Source organism: Triplophysa rosa, linkage group LG12 (genome assembly GCF_024868665.1).
Source record: "Triplophysa rosa linkage group LG12, Trosa_1v2, whole genome shotgun sequence".
Classification (NCBI taxonomy): domain Eukaryota; kingdom Metazoa; phylum Chordata; class Actinopteri; order Cypriniformes; family Nemacheilidae; genus Triplophysa; species Triplophysa rosa.
In genome coordinates this window covers 17,377,027-17,401,563 of record NC_079901.1, presented here as the reverse complement: position 1 = coordinate 17,401,563, position 24,537 = coordinate 17,377,027, and the positions used below count along the sequence as shown (strand labels likewise).

The window sequence follows — 24,537 nt, the reverse complement described above, 5'->3', positions numbered from 1 at the left end:
TCTTCAACAGACCATGGTCACTCTTATTCAACCCTAGAAAAATTCTTGTTACTTAAAGTCATTGTTGAAACCTTCTTCTTTCTACCACTGACCTTTAGTCACTAAAAAAAGACAACATTTGGTGAACAAGCTGTTGATCTACAAGTTGAGGTTTGCACTCAATGTCTCTCTTTTTTTTAGGTCCTTACTGCTCAAATTTTCAGTCAAAAGCGACAAACAGTTATTAAGGAATTAGTTTTATTTCTGCTGACACGCCTGCGTTGTTTAAGCACCGTCACTAAATGAATCATGCAATGCAAATCAGGTGACGGCACAAATAAAGCCAAAAGAATTTGTGCTCTGTGCAATTCCCCACATTGCTTTACCAGCACAGTCAGTGGCTGGTTAAACTGAATTGTGAGGTGTTTGACAAAACACGTTAATGACATATCGTTTGACACATTATATATATTTTTTTTTATTAATTTTTTTTATTAAAAACAATAGGTCAGCGAGGTTTTGAAAGCTGATTGGTCAGTGGAGGATGTCAGCCATGATAAAATGTACTATTGGTCAATCAAAGCTTTGAAATAAAATATTTGTTCACCTAGCTAGTAACGTCTGTGTATATCACTGCATAGCATAGGTCATCTGTTATGTGCCAGGGACTATATTGTAAGAATAGCGCTTCTTTATTCACATACAACAGCATTTTGATTGAAAATTGTTTCCTTAATGTTGGAATCATCATTTTATACATAAATGTCATGCTTAAGCTTCACTCAAAAATCAAAATGTACTCGCCATACGACTGTTAAACGATTAATCGCAATTAATCGCATCCAGAGTGTTTACATAATATATGTATGTGGACTGTGCATATTTATTTTGTATTTATAAACACATACACATACTTGTATATATTTAGGAAATATTTGCACAATATATATATCATATATCATATTTCATTTTTATATTTTTCTTAAATATATACATGTAAGAGTATGTGTTTATAAATACAAAATGAATACGCACAGTTTACAGACGTATATTATGTAAGCACAAACGTTTATTCTGGATGCGATTAATCGTGATTAATCGTTAAACAGCCTATTTTGTCTTCCCAAATATTTACATAATTTATGATGGTGAAATTTTAAGTGAGAATGTGTTAGTGATGGTAGACTTTTCTTTTTTAGGTGAACTAGTTTCTTTCTTTAACAGCAGCCTTTACTTGTCCTGTGATTATATAGGCTATGGGATATACACTCACCTAAAGGATTATTAGGAACACCATACTAATACGGTGTTTGACCCCCTTTCGCCTTCAGAACTGCCTTAATTCTACGTGGCATTGATTCAACAAGGTGCTGAAAGCATTCTTTAGAAATGTTGGCCCATATTGACTGTTCACATGTATATTATTATAATATTTTGCCAAATAATCAGTGGACTGTTATAGCTATACCTCATACAAATTAATTAACACCAAACCAAGACATGTTCAATGCACAATATTTTATAATTGGAATTTAGTGCAATGTTAATCATTTGTCAAATTAAATAACTGTAAACCTTCAACCCAAAGCAACAGAAGGATTGTTGAAAAATAATTAATTAATGAACTTGAAGAGAACAAAAATTCATTAACTTGGCTTCTGTCAAAATTTGACAACGTTCAATCCGGGCTGTATGCAGGATTTTAGAAATACCGAGGTCCAAAAACTGAGTTTGCCCCCCCCAAAAAGATTTTCTTGAGCTACATATGTGCAATTTAGAACAACTGAGTGCAAATTAGATAACAATAGCTAAAGTCATGTATGTCTTTTATGTTTATCAATGATAAACACATGGCCAATTAATATTTTTATACAAATATTACCAGACTGAAATACAATCAATCTTTCAAGAGCATTTGGGTTTGGAATGACAAATGTAAGCGCTATTCCTTTGACTTTTTGTGCAGCTACAGACATAGACATCAAATTATAAAAGTTGCAGACACTTGTTTTATTTTATTAAAAAAGTGTTATAATAATATAGAAAGAGAATTAAAGAACAATAATTCATTGATGCATTTGAAATATTTGAAAATAATATTGTTGTTTTAATAGGCTAACCACAACCTATAAACGCAAAGTGCATGCAGTTTAGGATGAACTAGTGAAGGTCTGGTCATGTTTTTGTCTTTTTTTGTAGTTTGCATTATTGGATATTACAATCGGCTGTTTGGTCAGGTTCGTTATTTAAATGTTGACACGAGACAAGGCCGTTCAAATTGGGAGTGCAAACTCCCGAGCGCTCTGGAAAGAGGGAGAAAGTATTCGGTCTGTTTTGCTGCAGCTCCATGCGATACTAGTAACTTCCGGGAACTATTGAGAGGCTCCATGAACCACCATTGCTGTGAAAAAAACTTTTCCATTGGAGTCAACGGAGTTGACGCAACTCTCTCTCTCAATGGCTCTGTTGCTGCCTACTGCGTAACATCCAATCACAGCAAACCGTCCTCCAGCAGATTTGGTCTAGCGCCGATCTTTTGGTAGCGTTCGAAACATGCTCCTAACTTCATAAAAATACATTTATTATCAGAAAACGTAATTTTATATTTTAGAAAAATAAAATTTTTCTCCATACTCAATTTCCTTTTTTCCATACTAATCCAGACCTGGAAACAATCAAATAAAAATCCATACTTTTCCAAAACGCGTAGGAACCCTTTTAAATAAAAGACTATTTCAAACACAAAGACCGTTTGGTCCTTGACATGACAATGGCGGTACAACATCTGGGTCTCAATGTCTCGCTTCACGATAATGAGTGAAATTCTCTTTGATACAGCAAAGTTACAATGAAATCAATTATGAATTAGTATGACTTCATATAAAAGCATCACAAGTTTGCAATCGGCATCTCAGTCATCCGCGCTGTCTGCGGCTTATCCTCTTTTCTTCATATTATTAAACTGAGGAGAAGTTTTATGATTCCTGCAGAGCTAGATATCACAGTGGCCCATATAAGGACTTAATGTAGGCTGTTAATTTCTTACATTTTCACAGAGGTCCAATTAAGATGCACAGTGAGAAGGATTACACGACATAACGCTTATTAACGTCAGAATGCTTTAAGAGTGGACATAGACTTGGGACGGAATACATTTGCTTCTCTTTTAATCATAACCTCGCGCATGCAGAGCATGAAAATACGACCGCAGGCTTCATCAGGTCTTATGCAGTTTTTGGCAATGCAGCCCCCGTTACAGTACTTAATCCTACAGGCAAAAGAAAAACTGTCCACCTAGGACCACACTGAACAGACATCCATCAGAAAGCTCGTCCCACCTCTTGTTAATAACACAGAGTAGCTGTGAGGGCATCAAATCCCATTTGCCGTTATGCTACGTGTGTTGATTTTTATCCCCTCCCTGGAGCTTGGTAAGACTGTCATTTACATCATCACCTTGACACGGTCCTGTGCGAGGTCCTTTCATGCTGAGGTTTTTGCATATTGTCAAACAACCGCTGAACCATGCGAGCAAAGGTCTGATAGGACTGATAGAATTCACTCACTTGTGATTATAGCACATTAGAGGATAATGAGTCTGGCCTACACAATAACCAATACAGGGAATATGTAAGGGATTCAGTTATTTTGGGCTTTAGTCATTAGATTTCTTGAATTTATACCCCTCGGCAATTTAGTCATTGTTTAATGAATCAGAACAAGTTGGTAACTTGCACAACATTTCTTTAATGTGAATAACAAGAGAAAAGTTTGAAGAGTGTTGAAGTAAAATATTGACTGACAGCCTCAGTCCCAGTTCACTTGGTATAAATAGTTTCCATGGTATGAATAGTGTCTGCATTCCTCAAAACTTTCTCTCTTGTTTTCCAAATTAGAAATAAATCATATGGATAAGCGTGACATGAAGCTGGGTAAACTATCAACTTATAGTAGAATTAAAGCAAAAAAATCTTGAATAGGAATGACTTTTTGGGCCCAACTCAATATACTTATGTTATAAGTATACTATGATTTTGTTCTTCTTTGGTTTCATCTAGTTTTTGTTCACATTGTTAACTAAACTGCACTTGAGTTCTCACATCATCACTTCACAGTTCTCATAGAATGCATGAAAAGGGACAATAGGAACACGATGGGTGTGAATACAATAGTGTGTCTCAATCAGGTCTAGTTCAGGAGGGAGTGTGATGCCCGGGGAGTCAGCCATTTCCAAAACTGTGTCATTGTCAAAATTGCTCCAGTGCATTGAAACATAGGCTTTCTAGAAATCCCAGAATGCACCATAAAAGCAAGTTTCTTACTATAATTCTTTTACAGAGACATTGTCAGATGTTAGTCATGTATGACTAGTATGAATGAATGAGGACAAGGCCTTATTTTCTGCCCTGAAGGCCTGGTTTCACAGACAAGGTTTAGATTAAGACAGCACTAGGCTTTAGTTAAATTAGGATATTTAAGTAGCCTTTTTTTAAATGCCTTAGAAAAAAACATTACTGGTGTGAATCTTGAGACAAAACAATGGCATCTACATATTTTAAGATATGTCATTGCAAGGTATTTTCAGTAAAGACAGCTTAAACTTGCATTTTAGTCCGGGATTAGCCTCAAGCATGGTCTGTGAAACCAGGCATAAAATAATTATCTAACTCAATGCACATGAAAGGACAACAGTCCTGGAAACCTTTTAGTGTCCAACAATTACATACCCCCTATTATTTTATTTATATATATATATATTTTTTTTTCGTTTGTACATTAAGTGTGCAGTAACAAAAGAGCGTGTTTCCTAAATACATTATGTTCTTTGGCAAAGAAGTGAAAATGTGACAAACAAACCAGTCCGACAAACCTGGCGTAGTAGAGCTTCGGTGATGAATATGAAAAAAATACCTTTTTAATTATTGTAATAGTAAACAGAGAGATATACAGTATACCCAGCTTTAATGGACGTTCACACTATAACGGTAAACAATAATCAAGTTATAACTATTAAAAATCAAGCTGGCAAGATATGCTTTGCGACCCTGTGATGTGATGAGCGCACCTTCAGCCTTCAGAGAGCAGCTTAAACAGTGACATTTTAAAGGAAAGATGTTTTCAGCAATGAAGTCGTAAAGCAAAAGCTGTAAGTTACTGTGTTTGTTGTATTTAACACAAATAAAGATTAAGACGCTGATGGGCTGTTTTTTTTCTGTACTGAACTAATATTTAAAAGTTTACTTTCATTTTCACAAAGAAGGATAACGGCCGACCAAAACTCTGCCCGAAGTTACTCTCTCTCTAAAATGGTCATTACTACAAATTTCAGAGTAAATATAAACACATATTACACCACATTTAGGTTAACTATACATTGTGTGACAGTAACGTTAGTAGCCTACTGCATCGTGCGAGTTTAGAATTAACGTAATGTTATCGTCTGCTGGTGTGGATGCAAATATAGGTATAATTGTTGTTATATTGTTACATCTCAAATCTTTTCTGTCTGAAATCAGTGTGACATTTTTCCAGAAATTCTTCACTATTTCCCCAGGGAGTGTACACATTTACACTGGGAACACATGGCTGAAACTAGTGCTGGGCGATATTGACCATAATTCATATCTCTGTATTTTTTTGATGAAAGGCGATATCCAATACGTATATTGATATTTTCTACAAAGTGGAATAAATGTTTACTAGCAAGTCAAAGCCTCATGTGCGATGTCACAATCACCTTTATTAAAATGGCTTGTGAAAAGAAATTCAACGACAGGGTTTTTTTCATAAGGCGCAGATAAAAGGGTAAAAGTGCGGGGTCAGTCTGGTTCGCGCGCAGAGCGAGGTGCTCTGCTCACTCTGCGCATGGGCACGGTGCATGTCAGACACCACAGAGCCGCTTCAAGTCGAACACACCCCATATCGATATTAACGATATTGTCTAATCCCGCATCGCGTTGAAAAAATATATCGATATATCTTAAAAATCGATATATCGCCCAGCCCTAGCTGAAACCGAAAGGTTTTGCGAAGGGTCAATTCACTAGGTGCAGCTACATTTTTTACAAAGAATACCTGAAGTAATTAAGGAAAGAAAAAACAGAAAAACAAGCCTGAAGGCTTATAAGACATAATATAAAATATAAGACATGAACAATTTAAAATAAAAGTATGAAAAAGCACCAAAAGCCTTGGTGAAATATAATCTTGGCAAAAGCACAATGAAGTAGTTCAAAAGATGACATTTAAAGTCATTGCTAATAAAAATAATCGCAAATCCATCATTCCAAGCACAGCCAATGAAAGTTGTTATTTTCTTAATTAGCGTATTATCTTTGGGACAGGAAGAATTAGGACAATAGATTTGCAGTGGATCACTCAAGATTTTAGTCTAAAAATGAGTGATAACTGAATGCTATTAACAGCGTTGTAATGGCGTACTGGCCGTGTTAAAACTGAATATATAGGCAAACCCAATATGAGCTGGAACAGTAATGAAAGGAGCAAATTATGCCTGATTTTTTTTGAGATTTTGATGAATGTCTCCAGAGGAAGGGAGGTGCGGAGTTCAAGGCTTAAGAGGACATTGCTCAAGCGGATGAATGCTTTTATTGTGCTCATAACCACTTGCAAAAAAGAGAAATTGGACTGCGCTGATTTAGGAGAAAATAAGTGAGAGAAATGAGAAAGGCACTCACGGACACACAAGTCTCCACTTTCAAAGTACCCGGGGCAGCATTGTGAGCGACGGCGGTACATGGTCCTCACTCCGCGCCGGTACGCTGTCTTGTAGCTGGTCCTGAGATGGAAAACACAGACACAAAGGAAAGTATGAACATCAATAACCTGGCAGGTGAACTCCGCAAGGACATAGACACAAGGACATTATGACATGCAGCTGGCTGCCATTAGCTTTGCTCTCTGTGTTTAATCCGAGCTAAACCCCAGAGCTGCATGTTAAGGAGGTGGAAAGGGAGGAATAAACATAATTAAAATGAGTTAAGGCAAAGTTTCTGTGTTAGCTGAAGGACATTTCCCTTCTGAATGCTAGATTCAGCACTGTGACTCACTGGGCGAGCAGCTTTTAGCCGGGACACTGACGATAAAGTCTTTAATGTAGCAATTAAAACCAATGTAATGTCTGATGACAGTCAAGCGGCCATTTCCATCGCAGCTCTGACCACTACAATCACGGCTGGTAACATTAACACCCGGTAATAAAGACACTGGCACATCAGCATCTCTTCCGACACCTTGATTTTTATAAGCCTACTGGGAGAGTGCTGCTGGTTGCCATGGCATCAAATTGTAAGTACAACAGATCAAAGGTCAGGGTCACGCTCACCTGTGTCTGGTGCATTTAAACCAGTTGAGGATGTCGGTGCACCTTGTGTAGTAGATCTGGTCAAAAGGATGGGCGTAGGACTCCTGAACAGTCACTGCATAGCTGAGAGAGAGAGAGAGAAATATCAAGGAGAGATTTACAGTGTATCTTGTTATATGGTTTGAATTATTTTTGTTAGGTTGCATAATTATTTCTGATCTGAAAAATCTATAATAGACCGTTTAGTGGCATGTTCCCATTGTGACAACTGTATGCCTACAGACAGTACAGTATAGCAACATTGTTTTGCCATTGGGGCATGTTGTCACAAACACTTTTGTTCCTGTAGTCATGGTATTTAAAAAGCTATTAAATATGTTAAGCTTTGTGCCTATACAAAACTAGAGAGAGAAAAAATATTGCAATAACCTCAATCTCCCCTACAGATGTTACAATTGTCCAGTCAATTTTATAATCAATTCTATTGTTATGGTTCCATTTAAAACTGTATTTCAACATATTGCAATTATATTTCATTTATAATATGTAAATAGTTGTCCTGATAAACATCTTCTAAATCTAGCTTTTTTCAAATAATGTCAGTGTTAAACTTAAATAAAATATCTTCTCATCCACTTCAAAATAGTTGCCAACAAAATGTCCAAAATATTATTTTTCAGTGGGGCAATGCTAAACCTCATTTATCTCTGTAGCCCTCACTCCTCCCCTCTGCGCAGGCAATCGTTCCTGCATATTTTTCATAACTGATAACACCCTTTACATAAAATCATTTTCAGGCAACAGGGTCAGTCAAAACAGATTGTTCTGGTCAATTGTATGCTGTTCTGCTACCTGTTTCATTTGTCCCTATACTATCTCTTCCACACACAAACAAACACACACGCACACAACAAGGTTGATAATAAAAACATCAATATCGGTCTGGGTATTTAGTGACAGAACCTAATACCTGTACGCTTGTGTAACCAAATCAACACTTCTAAACACAACCCTTTAACTGTCCCATTTAAAGTGAATATAGTCAATACAACAACAAACAAATGTAAACGGACACAAATTGAGCAGAAATACGCATTTTGTGTGTTACTGATGGACCAAACGTCATGTAACAAATGACATCTTACAGGAAGTAAACATTCATCCCAATACCCCATTAAATATATAAAACCATAAAATACTCAAATGTGTTATACTCAACAATTAATCTGTTTTCTTTTTTCTGCAAAACAACTTTAAATGTCAAATAACAAAGAATCCAGATAATGATGCTTGCATAACATTTTCGAACAAGGCTATAGTAACTCTAGAGACACAACAACATGTTTACAAAACAAATTGTTTATATTATACAATCAAGCAATAAACCACAAGTGGCTGTGCATTAAATGTAAGTTTACTATGAGGAAGGGTTTTCTTGGGCACAAAGTGGACTCAGGTGGTGTATTGCTTTAAAGTGATACTACACCCAAAAATTTAAATTCTGTCATCATTTACTCACCTTCGAGTTGTTCCAAATCTGTATAAATTTCTTTGTTCTGATGAACACAGAGAAAGATATTTGGAAGAATTTGGAAGAATCCCCTATTGACTACCATTGTAGGAAAAAAAACAATGGTAGTCAAAAATGCCCCAAAACTGTTTGTCCTACATTCTTCAAAATGTGTTCTTTTGTGTTAAAAAAAAATGATAAAGTAATTTTTCCTACACTGGGAGTCAATGAGGGGCAAAATCTGTTTGGTTATAAGCATTCTTCCAAATATCTTTCTCTGTGTTCATCAGAACAAAGAAATTTATACAGATTTGGAACAACTCGAAGGTGAGTAAATGATGACAGAATTTTCAATTAATAAAACTGCAGCAATAGCAAAAAATTAGCAAAAAACCTATATTCTGATAGAATAAAAGCTTGCAGTTGCCAAGCAACAATATTGAATTAATATAGAATGGGCAGTCACCGATATAAACCATCTATTTTGTAAATTTTGTTTAAATTATAATTATACCATCAGGGAAATAAATGGAAAATCCTGTACACTTATTAAAACAACAAATGTTGCCAAAACTCATTATAGTACTCAAGCAATAATACACAAATAAACCAACGCACTGTTATGATCGGTCTCTCTCTTGGCCAAAATATCTTTTTGGGCTTTTGGAGAAGCATACCTACACAGTGTGACTCCTGAAATAGATTAATGGAAGGTAAAACGGAGTTTAACACTAGAGAGTGCCCCCCACTCACCTCTCCCAGTGGCTGCAGACATTAGGGTCATCTGGGTTGAGGCTCCATACACTGATAATGAGGCTCAGAACAGTCAGCACAGGCAGGGCTAATGTGTAGGCCAGTACCGGCCCCATGACTCCTCCTGAGAGAATGACAGTGAGAAAAAGAGTGAGACAGAGAAAGAAAAAGACAAGGACACTTTGTCCTTTATCATTCTTCTAAATTGGAGCGCTTGCACTATTGTGGAAAGTGTGATGTCTGACTTTTTAAGAAGAATGTCGAGAAAAATTGCTCCTATGCAGGCATTCTGTATGTGCGTATTTGGGTCATTTATCAGTCACTTTAGTCACAATGCACATTCCAGCGTGTGCACGTTTGTTTGTGTGTGTCTTGTAACCCTTAAGGGGTAGCTCAGGATATTAGTCCCGTGACACTGATGAAAAACTATTTTGGAGACCACACAGGGTGGACCATTTGTTAAATTGTCAAGATATTTCATTAGACTCATGATGGGAGATGAGCATGTGTGTGATGAATTGACACGACAGTGACAGATGTGGAAGGGCACATGAATGACACACTGCACAAACACGCGCTTGTGAGGCATGAAAGCACTGATTATGTTCAACTGCAGGGGGTGTTGTAGAAGGACACAAGCGAAAGAGTTCTGCTTGATTGTGGGCAACACTATATGCCTACAGAAATGTATTATACGAAAAACTACGCTCCTTTTTCTATTCTAGTCGACTACGATGACTAAAGGAATAGATGGCTTCACCCATTAAGGCGGTAATCTTTATCACAATTGAGTTATATAATAAACAAATCTAATCGAGTTGTGACTTCATTCATCAAATCTTAATTAACCGACAGTGGCTGAGAATGCTTTTGTTTAATTTTAAATGAGTATGGAGCCTATCATCTTACAGAAAGCAGCTCCATTTTAAGACAAGGACTGAATCCCAAACGTTCAGATGACACGCAGCTCATGAGTTACAAGAATTTTCATTAATAATAGCCGAAGGGTGTGTAAACGCTACTAAAACAGGATCTGCAACCTTATTCTAAAACTGTGTGAATATTCCCTACCTGATCCATCTTACAGTAAGGAAACACATTGCAACTGATGAACTTCAGGCGTAAGCGAGCGTGTTTGCAATGACACTTCAACATGCTAATATTCCATAATGATGGGTTTCTGTACTGGACAGCATCACATGTAGGACTAACCTGTTAACACATGTTTCAAAGAAAGCACGCTGTGTTTAATAACATGGGCTTTCACACACTTGCCAATCAGTGGCCATTGAATGGTGTTCACAGGTCATTCATGTGCGAGAGAAAATCAATATCTCTTTCACTTCCACTACATAACAGGTCATTCAAAAGCGAAGATTGAAGCCATGTTCATTTCTGGGAAAAAAGGTCATTTGTGCAGATATCCTTTACTGCATGTGATTTCTACCCAGGATTCCTCCAGCTGTGAGATATCTCGATTATGGTAGGAGTGTTATGATAATGTGCTGCTAAACTGTAAAAACAGCCTTTTCCTGTAGTGAATGCCAATATTATAGTCTGAATGTTAGATGAGGATGATCTTATTTCTTTTTGACAGTAAACTGTGCAACTACATGGTACATTTGGGAAGAGATTGAAACATACAATACCACTATTAGCATTTATTGACAGCATCTACAAACTAATACCTTGTATGTGTAATATTTTAATGGCAATTTATAAATTAAGTCTAAATGGGACTAACAAAAGTACTGTAAATTGCAGTTTTTATGCAACGGAATGTAATTTATCATGAAATATAAAGGTTAGCAATGTTAAAACAAGGCATATTTTACTTTACTGCTGTGCACACAGTTTTTAGAAAGTCTTTAGAAATAACAGAATACATTGTAAAAAAATAATTTGATTGAATTTGACTATTTTCTTGTACAGAATTTTCAGTCGGGTGTAAAATAACATGAAAAATATATCATTTTTCTTTACGAAAAAAATATTTCACATATTAAATCAAATAAAAAACAATACTTAATATAAAAATCCAAAGTTAACAATGTTAAAATAATGCATATTTTACTTCACTGCTGTGCACACAGTCTTTAGAAAGTCTTTAGAAATAACAGAATACATTGTAAAAAAAATAATTTGACTGAATTTTACTATTTTCCTACAGAATTTTCAGCCGGGTGTAAAATAACATGAAAAATATAATTTTTCTTTACAAAAAAATATTTCACAAATTAAATCAAATAAAAAACAATACTTAATATAAAAATCAAAAGTTAACAATGTTAAAATAATGCATATTTTACTTTACTGCTGTGCACACAGTCTTTAGAAAGTCTTTAGAAATTACAAAATACATTGTAAAAAAATAATTTGACTGAATTTTACTATTTTCTTGTACAGAATTTTCAGTCTGGTGTAAAATAACATGAAAACATATATCATTTTTCTTTACAAAAAAAATATTTCACATATTAAATCAAATAAAAAACAATACTTAATATAAAAATCAACCGTAATATTAACATTCCTTGAACTGAACAGATTTGTAGATCTCTAAAGTTGTTTATGACATGGTTGGCATTTTAGATGCGGTCAGTACTGTATGTTTGTTTAAAAGATCACTTTGACTGGTCACATTCATCAGTAGGCTATACAGTATGTCTCCAACCCTTTAATCAAGACCAATTCTAAGGCACGACAGTAACTAAGTGACATCAATAAAATATGAGTAAAGTAAAGCGACTCCTCATATCCAGATGGCAAAAGCAATACTATTTAAGGAATGATCAGACCTTTTCCGGGGAAGTGAATTCTATGCATTATGAATTACTGATTTTTTCACCGTAAGATCACTTGGCCTTTAATCAAAATGCATCTGCGGCTCTCTGTTTTCCCCACAGGCCTGCAGTGACTCTTGAGCATGAAAAGATCGTACTGTTCTCATGGCTTTAAGTAGAGTACCGTAATGAGGCATCTGACATCAAATTATTCTGTGCTCCCTCTTGAAGTGCAGGTGACTCTAATGAACACTGATTCCTAAGAATTAAAGCTATGTGGATCTGACTGGCGTAATGGTGATCGTGAGCGAGTGGAGACAGGAGGATTGAGGCCGGATCCTGGTTGGACTCACCTCAGACCACTAGCCGCAGTCCCTGGAGATGTCTGCTGTGGAAGATCACTGCTCGCATGAACCAGTCAACCCGACACAGATGAGCTGGAGACCAGACAGACAGATAATCAGACTCCAAGCAGAGAGAGGGCACCTGGGATAAGGAAGAGATAACAGTGAGTGTTTGGAACAAGAGAGCACAGGAGAGCAAATAAACGGTGTAAATGGTGAAAGAGAAATAAAAGAGAGAAAGAGGCAGGAAGGAGAGACATAGACTCTCAGGGAAAGGACTCGGGAGAATCGGACATTAGGGGATCCCCGGTGCAACAGCTGCTAAATCCCTCATATTACATCTGAACCGCTCCTCGTGTTTGGAGAGGATGAAACATCAGACTCATTCACCTCCTGCTAACACACAAGGATGAGAGCTTACATTACCTTAAGAGTGCGACGTGTCATTGCCTCTTATCTTCCAGCAAGCGCCACAAGAGCATCCTCGACAATAGCAAAAGAGTACGGCCATTAACGACACAATGACAAGTACCGCCGGGGCTAACTAGGGGCCTTATATTCCTCAGTCTCATTAGGCGGATTTGCATTATGCCCACGTCGGGCCACAGGTCGTTCTCCGGGGTTCAGGACGAGTTGAAAAAATAATGCTATACGGATGCAAACAAAAGTTGTCGACCCTTTTTCTTTATTGTCATCTGGATTCATTATTTATTCTTTTTCCCCTTCAGATGCAGAAGAGGCCCGGCGGAGAGCCGCAGGCGAGGACACAGAGTTGAACAAGTGCAGGGAGACGAGTTAAAGGCACAGTGGATGCGACAGGCTGTCTGGTAGTGACCTCTCCTACCTCTGTGCGGTAGACACGAACAAGAGTTCAGCAGTCAGAGTTCAGCATACTTTATGGGAGTATGTGAATGCCGATGTTAACTGACACACAAACCCGAATTTGCGAGCTACTGGAATGACATTCCCTTAATGATATAGGCATTTAAAGAAAACTCTATTAACCCTTTGAGGATTGAGGTTCGTTACCACCAGACCAACGTTGGAAATTTCGTTAAGCGCGCTCAGCCAGACAATGTGCTGGCCAAGCACTTGCGCCTGCATTCGCGTATCTGCATAAAGTGTTTCCAGCCTCAGCCCTTGCGCGCAAAGACATACCGGTTACGAACGGAGATGTGAAGGAAGTGCAATAACCCATTGAGACTCACTGCTCACAGCCTGCTCATGTTCCATTGGATTTACATAAGATGCATTTTTTTAAGAAGAATCCTGAGGGGAAATACTACGCACAACCACGTTCGAATTCCTCTGTTTATTAGCACCAACAAGCCTAGGGGTGCAAAATGAAATTGCATAGATTACCCCAATGAGGCCCTCAGGGGTAGAATGTATAGACACATCACTGGACTCATTACAGAACATAATGAAGTGTGTAATTGAAAGCTAACTGAATGAAAGGTGAGAGTTAGAATGAACTGAAAGTGGAATTTCCATTTGAAAGCAGCTAACTCTGTAAATAATACAAATGAAACGCCGCAGCGTGCTTGTATCTGAAGTCTGCTGATAGAAAGATTACACAGGCGGAGACGGTGGTACATTTTTCAGCATCGCAATGCGAGCACTAGAAGTGTTGAGTCGGGGAAAACGGTTGGAGGTTAATTGAATCACTATTAATCAAATACTATTTGTTTAAAAACAGCAGCCTTCAATCATACTTCATTGCTTCTGGATTGATGTTGGAACAATACCCCTAAAATAAACAGCTTAGCGTTAGTGAATGGCAAAATGCATTATGCTCTCCTGTTGGCATGTATTTCAGTATTACATGACAAGGATTATATAAATGGGTAAGCGAGAGTATTTCACCTCAGACCGTGGAACTAATATATGGAGCCACATCATTTTATTTCTCATTATGAAGTCTGTACACATACATAGAACAATACCTTAAAACCCAGATCAATACAGTTGGCAGTGGTATGTACTTGTCTTCTCCTCTGCCTGCCCAGCATTCACAATAGAAACAGCATGTAACATTGTCTCTGGTTATCTGTATTTCCCACACTAAACATTTCGTTCGTAAAACTCAAAGTCTTTGTTGGTTTCTTTTATTCTGCGCACCAGGGAGCATGTGTTTTAGGCTGCTAGATGCACAAAAGAGAGATTCAACATGGGAGTGTTGTAGTTCACAGAGGCGTTAATACAATATGTGAAATGCCGATGGTGCCGCTTTACCAGTCTGTGGTCCAGATTCTTGGGAGGAAAAGGAGCATTTAAAATACTCTCGGTGCTCCCACCTTGTCAACCAAAGGAGACATTGACATGATTCAAGACACGCACGTACTGTATTAGAGCTCAATGCAATTAACCAACCAATTCCCTGATCCCCAGCATCTGAGCCCCCGAGTGACTGATGTTATGGGTCTGCTGGCAGCTCTCGCAACGATAAAGTAAAATCAAGCCATCTATTCACACAGTAGTCGTGACCGCATCTTAAGTTTATGTCAGCGTGTCACCATGCTTTGGTTATTTATCTCGATCTTCATTTAGGAGAAGCCTGTGTCCATTTACATATAATCATTGTGAAACTAATGCGATTGCTGACTTTGAAGTGAAGGATCGGACTGGATCTGCTGACAAGATACTTGTACTAAATAACGGATCATGGGAATTCAGTAGCGATTGATTTTATTAACAGACCTAGGCTAGCTGCTGCATACTAGGTGTTTTCAATTCGTCACAATGGATTTATAAGGTTCGCATTCTGAGAAGTTTTGAGATACTGAGCTGAGAAGTTTTTGACTTCCACTTGACTTTTTTTGTTCCCAAGTCCCAAAATAACAATAAAAAAAAACACATCCTAAAAACAACATAACATAAAAAATGACAATGTAAATAAGTTGTTACCAAATAAGAATATGTAAATAAACAATGACAAAAAATGCCAGATGATCCCTGACGAAGGTCCTTATAATTCCAAGGTTTCTAACTCTAAAATTAGATTGCATCATTAACAGACAAACCATGAAACATACTTTTATTCCATAAAAATGATAAGTTATTTTTATATCCCTGACTATGCATTACATTTGATACAATTGCAGATGACTGTATATCTTTTAAACACCACAATCTAATACGAATATCAAATTTTGCATAATATGTATTCTGAATGAAATGTATGTGTGTGCAAAAAGCACATTTAGTCTCAATGATACAATAGCAGCAAAAAACTTGTCAGCGTTTCTTTTAGACAAAGTGCAAAATTCCTCTGCATGCCTTATGATTTAAAGGTCTGCCTTATTAAAGATATAAAAACTGTATACTGTATAAAGCAACAAAAAAAAGAGGGTTTATATGAAGACATAATTCTGATTGAGCTATAAGTTACATTATTAAGAAATATATACATGTCATGTCATCATGTTACTGAAAAGTGGCTTAAACAGCAATCCAGACCCCAAAAAATCATGTGGTTATAATTTGTGGGTTTCAAAAAACAATAAGGTACTGTGATTATTACTAAAAATGTTAGTTCTCAAAGGTCACAGACTTCATCTCACACTCACCGTGTTTGTGACCCTGTAGTATCTGATTGCTGATGATAACCTTGTCTCATTAGGAAACATGCGCCATTAAGAAGGCCATGATCTGTTAAATTGGTCAAGCATTCTCTTCCTCGATCTATCTGATCTAGTGTGCGTCTGTGTTTTGTGTGTGTGTGTGTGTGTGTGTGTGTGTGCGCGCGTGTTTACCTACAACAATGATATCTTTACTTAATATAGAAGGAATTAATCTGTCCTGATTAGTGACATTAACAAACAATCTTATCAAACTTTGGTCTCAAGGAATGCCAAAGGGTTTTTAAAAATCCTAACAATATTCACCACAGGGGCAGGGCAAACGAATCAAATCTACAGATAAGCCGATCTGTGAGATCACCAGTACCCCTGGATGAAGTGAGTGTGGATAAGAGAAAAAAAAAAGTAAATTTTTGGAACTTAATTCTGGTCACATGGATTATTCATGTGTCGACCACTGATCATCACGTAACGCTCATAAATCAAACAATGTGGCTCGCTGCACCCTCACAGAGTCCAGTAACAGCCTGCTAATCTTAACGTCATTCTTTATCACTACAACCTTTCCTTATCCACATCCTACACCCCAGGACAGAACTACGCGAGACGGGACAGTCTCCTCATCCTGATCTTTTTTAACCTGTTTATGCAGGAAATGATGCAAACTTTGTGTCCTCAGCCATGCTGTGTGCTGTCTAAAGCCTCCTAGCATCTAACTCTTGTGATACTCTATACATACCTACTCACTTTTATATATGTGTGTCACTGCATGCTGATATCACAGTACATTAAAAACGTACAAGCTTCACTGGATTTATCACTGCATGTTGATATCAGGCATAATAAAGATGTTTCTTTAGCAGGTGCTTTTTCAAACTTTTTAAAGGTACGGTTACATAACCTTCGCTTTAGCACATGGGTTGACAAGTGTGTTGGTGCTGCATGTGACACAATGCATTACTGTTCACACTGCAAATGTGATGTGGTTTCCAACTGCACTTTGAGTAATCAGATCACAAACCATTTTAGACCATGCACACACCTGTATTTAGTGCCAACTTGTTCATTTTCATTAGACAACAGGACAGATAAAGTATAGTGCTGTAATGGTGTAACGCCTCAGCCCACGTAAAACATAAGAAACAACAGAGAACTTTGCTTGAGAACAAGTGCAAAAAAGCAGTGAACAATTATTTGACTCGCTTGAAGTTGAAAGCAAAAAGAAAAGATGAACATTAATGAGGGATATATATAACAGCATACTGCTTGTTAATGTACCTTGTGTTCATTAGTTTTCAGCATGGCACGCCCTTTCTCATGTCAAACACACCAAGTGCCACACTATTAATTAGATTTATTCGAAGTAAGTAACCGTTCCTTGAACTCAATGCTGTGCCACGATTTTCTCGAGCCTGAAAGAGACATGAAGTGGAAAATAGGCTTAATTAATCACAATAAAATCACAGAGATGTCAATAAGGTCACATTACAGCCTCAAATACATTTGTTTATGTTTCCTTCTTCGGTAACTGATAATGACCAACACACAAGGTATTGACAAGTCTTTGCATTGTCATAATTTTCACACCCACTCAAGGTACGAGACCAGCATCCCACTACCTCGGTCAGAGAGCAACAGCAGGGGCCACTTATTTCCGAACCATCCCCCCGTCAGGATCCAACCAAGCTTGCCTCAACCGAGTCAATTACTTTCCCTGTGACTTCTCCCATTATAATAGGATCATATGCATCTGGTGCATGTCATCTGGCAAATTAGAACAAATTAGTGTTGTGTTAATGAATATGGCAGTGATACGGGTTGTATATGAAACACCTTCACGCTTAGACTACATTTATGAAAGTGAGAAAGGGGAATAGCTCTAAGGGACCAGTTGCAGCGCCCCGCAGCAATGCATGCGAAACAAGGCGATCGGTTATTGATTTATAAAGCGGAAGACCTGTGTGAAGAAAAGAGAGTGACAAGGAAGAAAGGAAATGGGGATGTGAGCCGGGAGGGAGGCAGCTTGCCGTGAACTGCTGAAACAACAGCATGGCTGCCAGGGCAATTTTACAGCCCAGTGGTTTCACACCTCAGCCGTCTCCCTTCCAACTCCGAACATCCAAGTCCATTCTGTGTCTTCATTTATTTGGTGTCAGCGTCCGAGGACACGAAAGGCTGGCGCGGATCGGAAGCCCATCCCAGATGTCTTCGGATAAGTGGTGTGTGAAACCGACAAGAGAGCGGAGGGAGAAGAAAAGCATTATTCAGCTTTCCGAACCCGTGCTACGGGTGACTCTCTCTTCCATTCGACGAATCATTATTAATGAGCTTCGAGCACAAAATACACACCCGGATCAGCTTTGGCACATTTACTTCAGGCTTGATTTAAGTGAAGCTGTCCATCTTTGCTCAGTCCTTGTAGGCCAGACAAATGCATCTAAATCTAAATGTCCGGTGGAAAAAAGAAACGAACTAGACGACTGATCAATGGTGTCCCTCAACGCGGAGGCCAATCTTTACAATTTGACTGAAACACGACATTTCCGGGACACATGATGAATCCTGCGATGTCTTTTTTCCTAAACTTTGACTTTGTCAAGGTCAGACCTGTATTCTTATGGTTTATTAAAATGAACTGTTGCCACTGCGTCATCATCAGGGAAGTGAAAACCTATCATCATGACATGAGTGTGTGAAATATGGCCTTATGATGGGGGCACTTAGAAGACTAAGGATAAGGTTGATGTCTTCCTGGCTTTACAGGTTTGACATATTCATTCAATCTACCCAACCAAGACTATTAAATATATATGCTCAATTCATTGCAAAGTCCTCCTTAACACTGTCCTTGAGCACCACAAGTCTTTGGAAATGCTGGAGGGTCATTCCGTGCCAACTCAACTAGAGAAAAAAAATATTTTGATCATTTTGATTTTGATAATTGCTTGTCTGGAGAAAGAAATACACAAATTACTGTTTTTTCAACTCAGCATTCGGTCAAAAATGGTAAAACCTAGTTGTTGGGTTAAATTAACCAAGAAAATGTTTGTACACAACAATCCAGTATTTTGGTTGAAGCAACCTAACATGGGTTAATTTACAACACAGTGGTTGGGTTCGTCTCTTTTTGACTCAAAGCTGGGGTAAAAATAACCCAGCATTCTTTAGAGTGTAATTAAATGATAATGAAAGGCAAAATATTAAATGCCATCTATGAATATTTACTAATAAACGAGTAGTAGAATTTACAGAGTAATAAAAAATAACATTAAAAAATGTGTAGGTCAAAATTGTTACAAAATAGTTCTCATTTTTAACTAAAATTTACCTAAATTTGGAGCTAAATTGAAAGGGACCGGTGAAAATGACTTTAAAAAAATAGCAGCATCATTAACATTTTAAGATAGAATAAGGTTGTATTTGGTAAATGCATTAGCTGAAGTGAACTAACAATTAGCATAGTTTATCAGCATTTATTATAATAATTGTTATTATTAGTTATTGCCAACATAACTGTTCATGTTAGTTCACCGTGCCTTAATTAATGTTTATTAATTAATTTAAAAAATGTATTAGTAAATGCTGAAATTAACATGATTTAAAATGAATAAATGCTAATAATCATTATTATTAGTTCATGTTAGCTTGCATAAAATTAACAAATACAACCTTATTGTAAAAAAATCACTTTCATACAAAGCTTTGTAGGTGTGTTAGTAGAATCTGTTGACTTTAGCAATCCTTGTTGTATTACATGCAATAGTACATCTTAAAAAACTGTTAGAATATTTGCACAGTTACTTTGTGTTCTTTCTCCAAAGTTTGCATGTCTGTAACTCTAGGGAGCGGTTTCCCAGACAGGGATTAAAATTAGTTCAATACTACAATAAACGTTAGAGCTGTCAAAAACTAAAAAAAAACAACTTGCCCTGACATATATTCAAATACATCAATGCCATTGTGTTGTCTCAAAATGCAGACAACAATGTTATTTTGTAAGTCATGTTTGTAAAAACGACTTAAATGTACTCATTTAACGAAGGCCTAGTCCTGGTTTAAACTAATCCCTGTAGGGACACCGCCCCATGAAGAATTAAAGACATCATTTTAGATTCAGATTTTTGACAAAATTGTCTTTTGGCATGTTTACTATTAAGGCCATACATGGAATGCAATCGGGAACTTAATATTGACCTATTCGTTCAATATGTGCACATTGTAAAATTGTACCCAAATTCAATGTTCAAACCAAATATGGGCTAATTAAGGGAACAAACCCAGGAATTCATGCATACGAATCTAGATTAGTGACATGCAAAAACACAATGCTTCATTAGAAATCGATCTACTTCACGCACAGGAGGAACATGCCAGAAGATTCATCTGAGGAACATTATTGCAGTGTTGTGCAAAGCGAGGTAGAACTATTAATCTCGCACCTTTCCCCCCTCACCACGGATCCTTCCGCACAGGTCATTATGAGGGGTCCCTCACCGCACACAGGCAAACAAATGAGCCATTACCACCATCACTCAGGCTCCAATTAAGCAACCCATGCAGTCCCTGCTCCTCACAATCACTGCCAATTAAAGCCCAACTGTGTAAATTCACACACCACTAATTACATGAACGTGATCGAAGTTGCTGACATTCCTCTCTGAAATTAATTTCCAATACTCTTCAAAATTAATAATTCACTATAGTTCACCCCGGGTACAAGCCATCCTGCACTTTCATGTGCCTTAAATAACTCTTAAAGCTTAAAAATCCAAATTCCAAAATTATGTTTCATGGCAAAGCACAATAGAGCGAATTAAATCAAAGCAAACGTGACTTGTCTAGGTGTGAATTGCGGCGGTAGTAAAATGTTAACGGCAGCAAAACACTATGGCAGTGTTAAATATTTCATTATAAATTATTAAAGCTTACCTTAATATCTGGATTTCTTGAGGTGGCCCATACACATATCACAGTATATTTAAAGCTAAGCACCGCCAGATTTTGCGCAATAAACTAACTCCAGTAACAGCTCTCCAACTCCACATAGAGCTGATGGGACAATCTATGGTTAGCCCCCCATGCCCCTACCCCAGACTCCGCGGTAAAGATCTGCTCCGTTCTTATGTTCTCATAACCAAGACTAATAGGAGCAAAACTGGCCTGGCCAGAGATCACTGAATTATTTATATGACTGGCAAGTGTTGTTGATAGGGCAGCTCAGGCCCCAGGTGTGGCTTTAACAGCTCTCTGTTCATGGCCTTGCCTATAGCTGCCATTGATTGCCGGCTAAACACCCGCTGCTGAATAAGCAAAGGAGCTTCACATAGTGGTGCATCGCACCAATAACACTACAGATCCATCACCGCTCATGACACCCACCGGTGTGTTGGGAGCAGGAGGGGGCGGAGCCCAGTGCCCCTGCCTAACCCAGACTTCAGAGATGAAGACAAAAGAAGAAATGACATTCAAACGGGACTCTTCAACATTATTGAGACTAATCTAATATCCCGCAGTGCTTTTGTTGACCGCTGGCTCCGAGACATGGATTTTGAGTATCAAACAAAGCTGTAATAATAAAGAAGGCATCTGCCACGCACAATAATGTGGCTCTTTGAAAGGGAGCTGCAGAGATGACGCGTTTTTGTAGGCCAACCCGGAAGTTAGCGCTGCAGTGGTTCCCTCGACCGAAAGCTTATGCATTTTTCCCATAGACTTTTGGAAGATCGCAAAAAATAAGCTCTGTGATTAATTAAGGTTTATGATGTTTACACGTAACAACATTTGTTACTTTTGAAGCCGAAATACAATCGCCAGAAGCTAACATGATGCTATAAACAGACAACACTATGGTCGCTCGATATCAACGTCACCACCACCAACTATTTCAATCTTTATTCAAAATGTGTTCCCTGGTAAGTAATTTCTCCGTGAATGAATCCGTATCGATATTTTTAGAGATTTGTGCCCATGTTGCATTATTTGTAAGATTTATATGCGCGATGACGTCTAACATCCCCGAAAAAAGGATGTAGTCGCTTTTAGCAACTTGTTATCAACCGCCGTTTTTAAGACACAACAAGGCTTTAAAAAAACTCGCTTCCGGGGTTTGCATACAAAAATACGTCATCTCTGCTGCTCCCAATAAGGAGGTCTGAATGAGATGGTCATGGTTTTTTTTTTTTTCAAAATGGAGCCAAGGTAAGTGTATGACATTTTAAAACTCTGAATTTTATTCTAATGCTCCTCTGTGGTTAAGCTCCGGCTATGCATCGTGTATGAAGCTGTCATGTGGTAGGGCAAATATCAACGTCAACACACACACAGTATTGCAAAGCATGGAAGGAATAACAAAGCTGTAAAATTGCCTGTAGCGCTACATACTATTAAAGGTCACAGTAGGGCTTTTCTCAAAATCAACTGCCCTTGGCATATCAAAATATACTGGCATAAACGTCCTGTGCAAGATTTCAATCGCAGGCGACTCATCATACATTTTCTACGTGTGAAGAGAATTCTAAGCATTAGAGCTCTGTTGGCCGCACATCTGTATGTAAGCACCGCTGCTGTTAGATATTTTTATTCAGGAAAATATAATTGGCTGTACAGAAAATGCTGCTACGCGCATATGGAACTGGAAGCTCATTATAATGCATCTGAAATATTAAAACCTCACACCAGTTCTTTGTAACAAGCTCTTGTTTCATTAAAAGTTTAAAAAAACTGAGTTGTAGCATCAGTTTGCGAGATAATGGAGAAGTGTTAATTCTCAGACCTTTGGAAGGCAACAAACAGACGGCGTGTTCTATGTTACAGGTTCAATCGAGATGTCCCTGAGCACTATTGTCTGGCCTGGGACAGGACAGAAGGGAACAGTAAAAGCAATTTCCACCCAGGTGATCTAGCCACGGGGCCCCAGCAGGGTTTAGACGAGGAAATTAAACTCCACGCTGGTCCTGCTGCTCAAGAACTCCAGTCAAATGAACAACCAATGTGCAGTCTTTTACCATTTCACAGAGAAAATATTAACAGAATAAAGAAAAAGGTCTCCTGCAGGGTGTGGAGTGAAGCGGCTCACGTAGAATCACTAATGTCTTCCCTCCTGAGTGATGGAGACGTCTACGGGAGTCGTTAGAGTTGAACCCGGAGACTGTGCAGAGAAAAGTAATCTACCAATCGTACTAGAGGAGTGAGCGTGCTGGGTTAAAAAAACAATATGGCGAGTTCAGACACAGCTACAAGACTTACCCATCACTCAGTGTGAGTTAAGAACAGATGTACACACAAACCCTTCAATAGTATGCCACTGAGAGTAGAGATCCACCGCTATTAAAATGATATCAATAAAATGATCGTTATTTTTATGTTATGGCCAGTAATATAAAATAATGACATTTTCTCTGAATTAATAAAACACACTAAAAGCTATAATTTAATATGCTACAGAATTGAGTTCATTATGGAATTTTATACCATATTCATATACTGTATGAATGATGGAAAAATATTGTTTGCTAAAGAAAAACAACTCTTTGAATAAAAGGTGTTATTGTACTTGGACTTATGCAATGCAAAATATTTTTGACTTGTGACCGAGTCTGTGAAAACAAGGCAGGCACATATCTAATTATGAAATAAACCAGCATCAAAGTTTGATTTCAACCATTGGTTTCACTATAATTTCAAATGGTCAGTCAATATTAAAGATTATTTTTAACAGCGGTTATACATTTTACAGTATGTTCTTGACATTATGCAAACAAAAAATGGGTTTTCACAGACGGTTTCACATTTGAGTTTAGGCCACGCAAGTACAGTAATATTATTTTGTATCCGTTATTTTGTAAGATAAACTTAGTTAAGTTTAAGTATAAATTCTGCATTTTAAATGAAGAATTAGTAAAGCTTATATTATTTTTGATGAAGTTTGAATGAACGTTTTATTTTTATGCACACAACTCCATAGATGTGGTTTTTCAAGACCTATTTCTTCGTACTTATCAATCATTATTTCTTCATGGTACAGCACTGCATGATGACAAACATGAAAACCTAAAAACAGGTGCAAACAAGTCCACAATTAAATCTCCACTAATAAAGGTAAAATCAATATCAGCCAATTACTGGTCCTGACATATTGTGCATGTCTGACTAAGAACTGCACTAACTTAGAACTCTGCAAACCGAACACAAAGCACCGTGAGGAACAGAGCACCTCTCATAGTCTTACCCTTCAGCGCATCCATTAGGATGTCTCACAACACAA

The 24,537-nt window shown here is 37.6% G+C and overlaps 1 protein-coding gene across 3 annotated transcripts in view; it reads right to left on the bottom strand.

Annotated features, from left to right (window-relative positions):
* Positions 1–24,537, bottom strand: part of megf11 (multiple EGF-like-domains 11) — a 109,553-nt gene that overhangs the window by 75,799 nt on the left and 9,217 nt on the right. For 2 of the 3 annotated variants that reach the window (XM_057347593.1, XM_057347595.1), the window contains exons 2-5: positions 12,703–12,835; positions 9,567–9,690; positions 7,325–7,426; positions 6,678–6,778 (exon numbers count right to left, since the gene is read on the bottom strand). In XM_057347593.1, the coding sequence (XP_057203576.1) occupies positions 6,678–6,778; positions 7,325–7,426; positions 9,567–9,682 (319 nt within the window). In that variant the 5' untranslated portion in view covers positions 9,683–9,690; positions 12,703–12,835. The remainder of the gene's footprint in view (positions 1–6,677; positions 6,779–7,324; positions 7,427–9,566; positions 9,691–12,702; positions 12,836–24,537) is intronic. The other variant, XM_057347594.1, reaches the window with a different exon arrangement.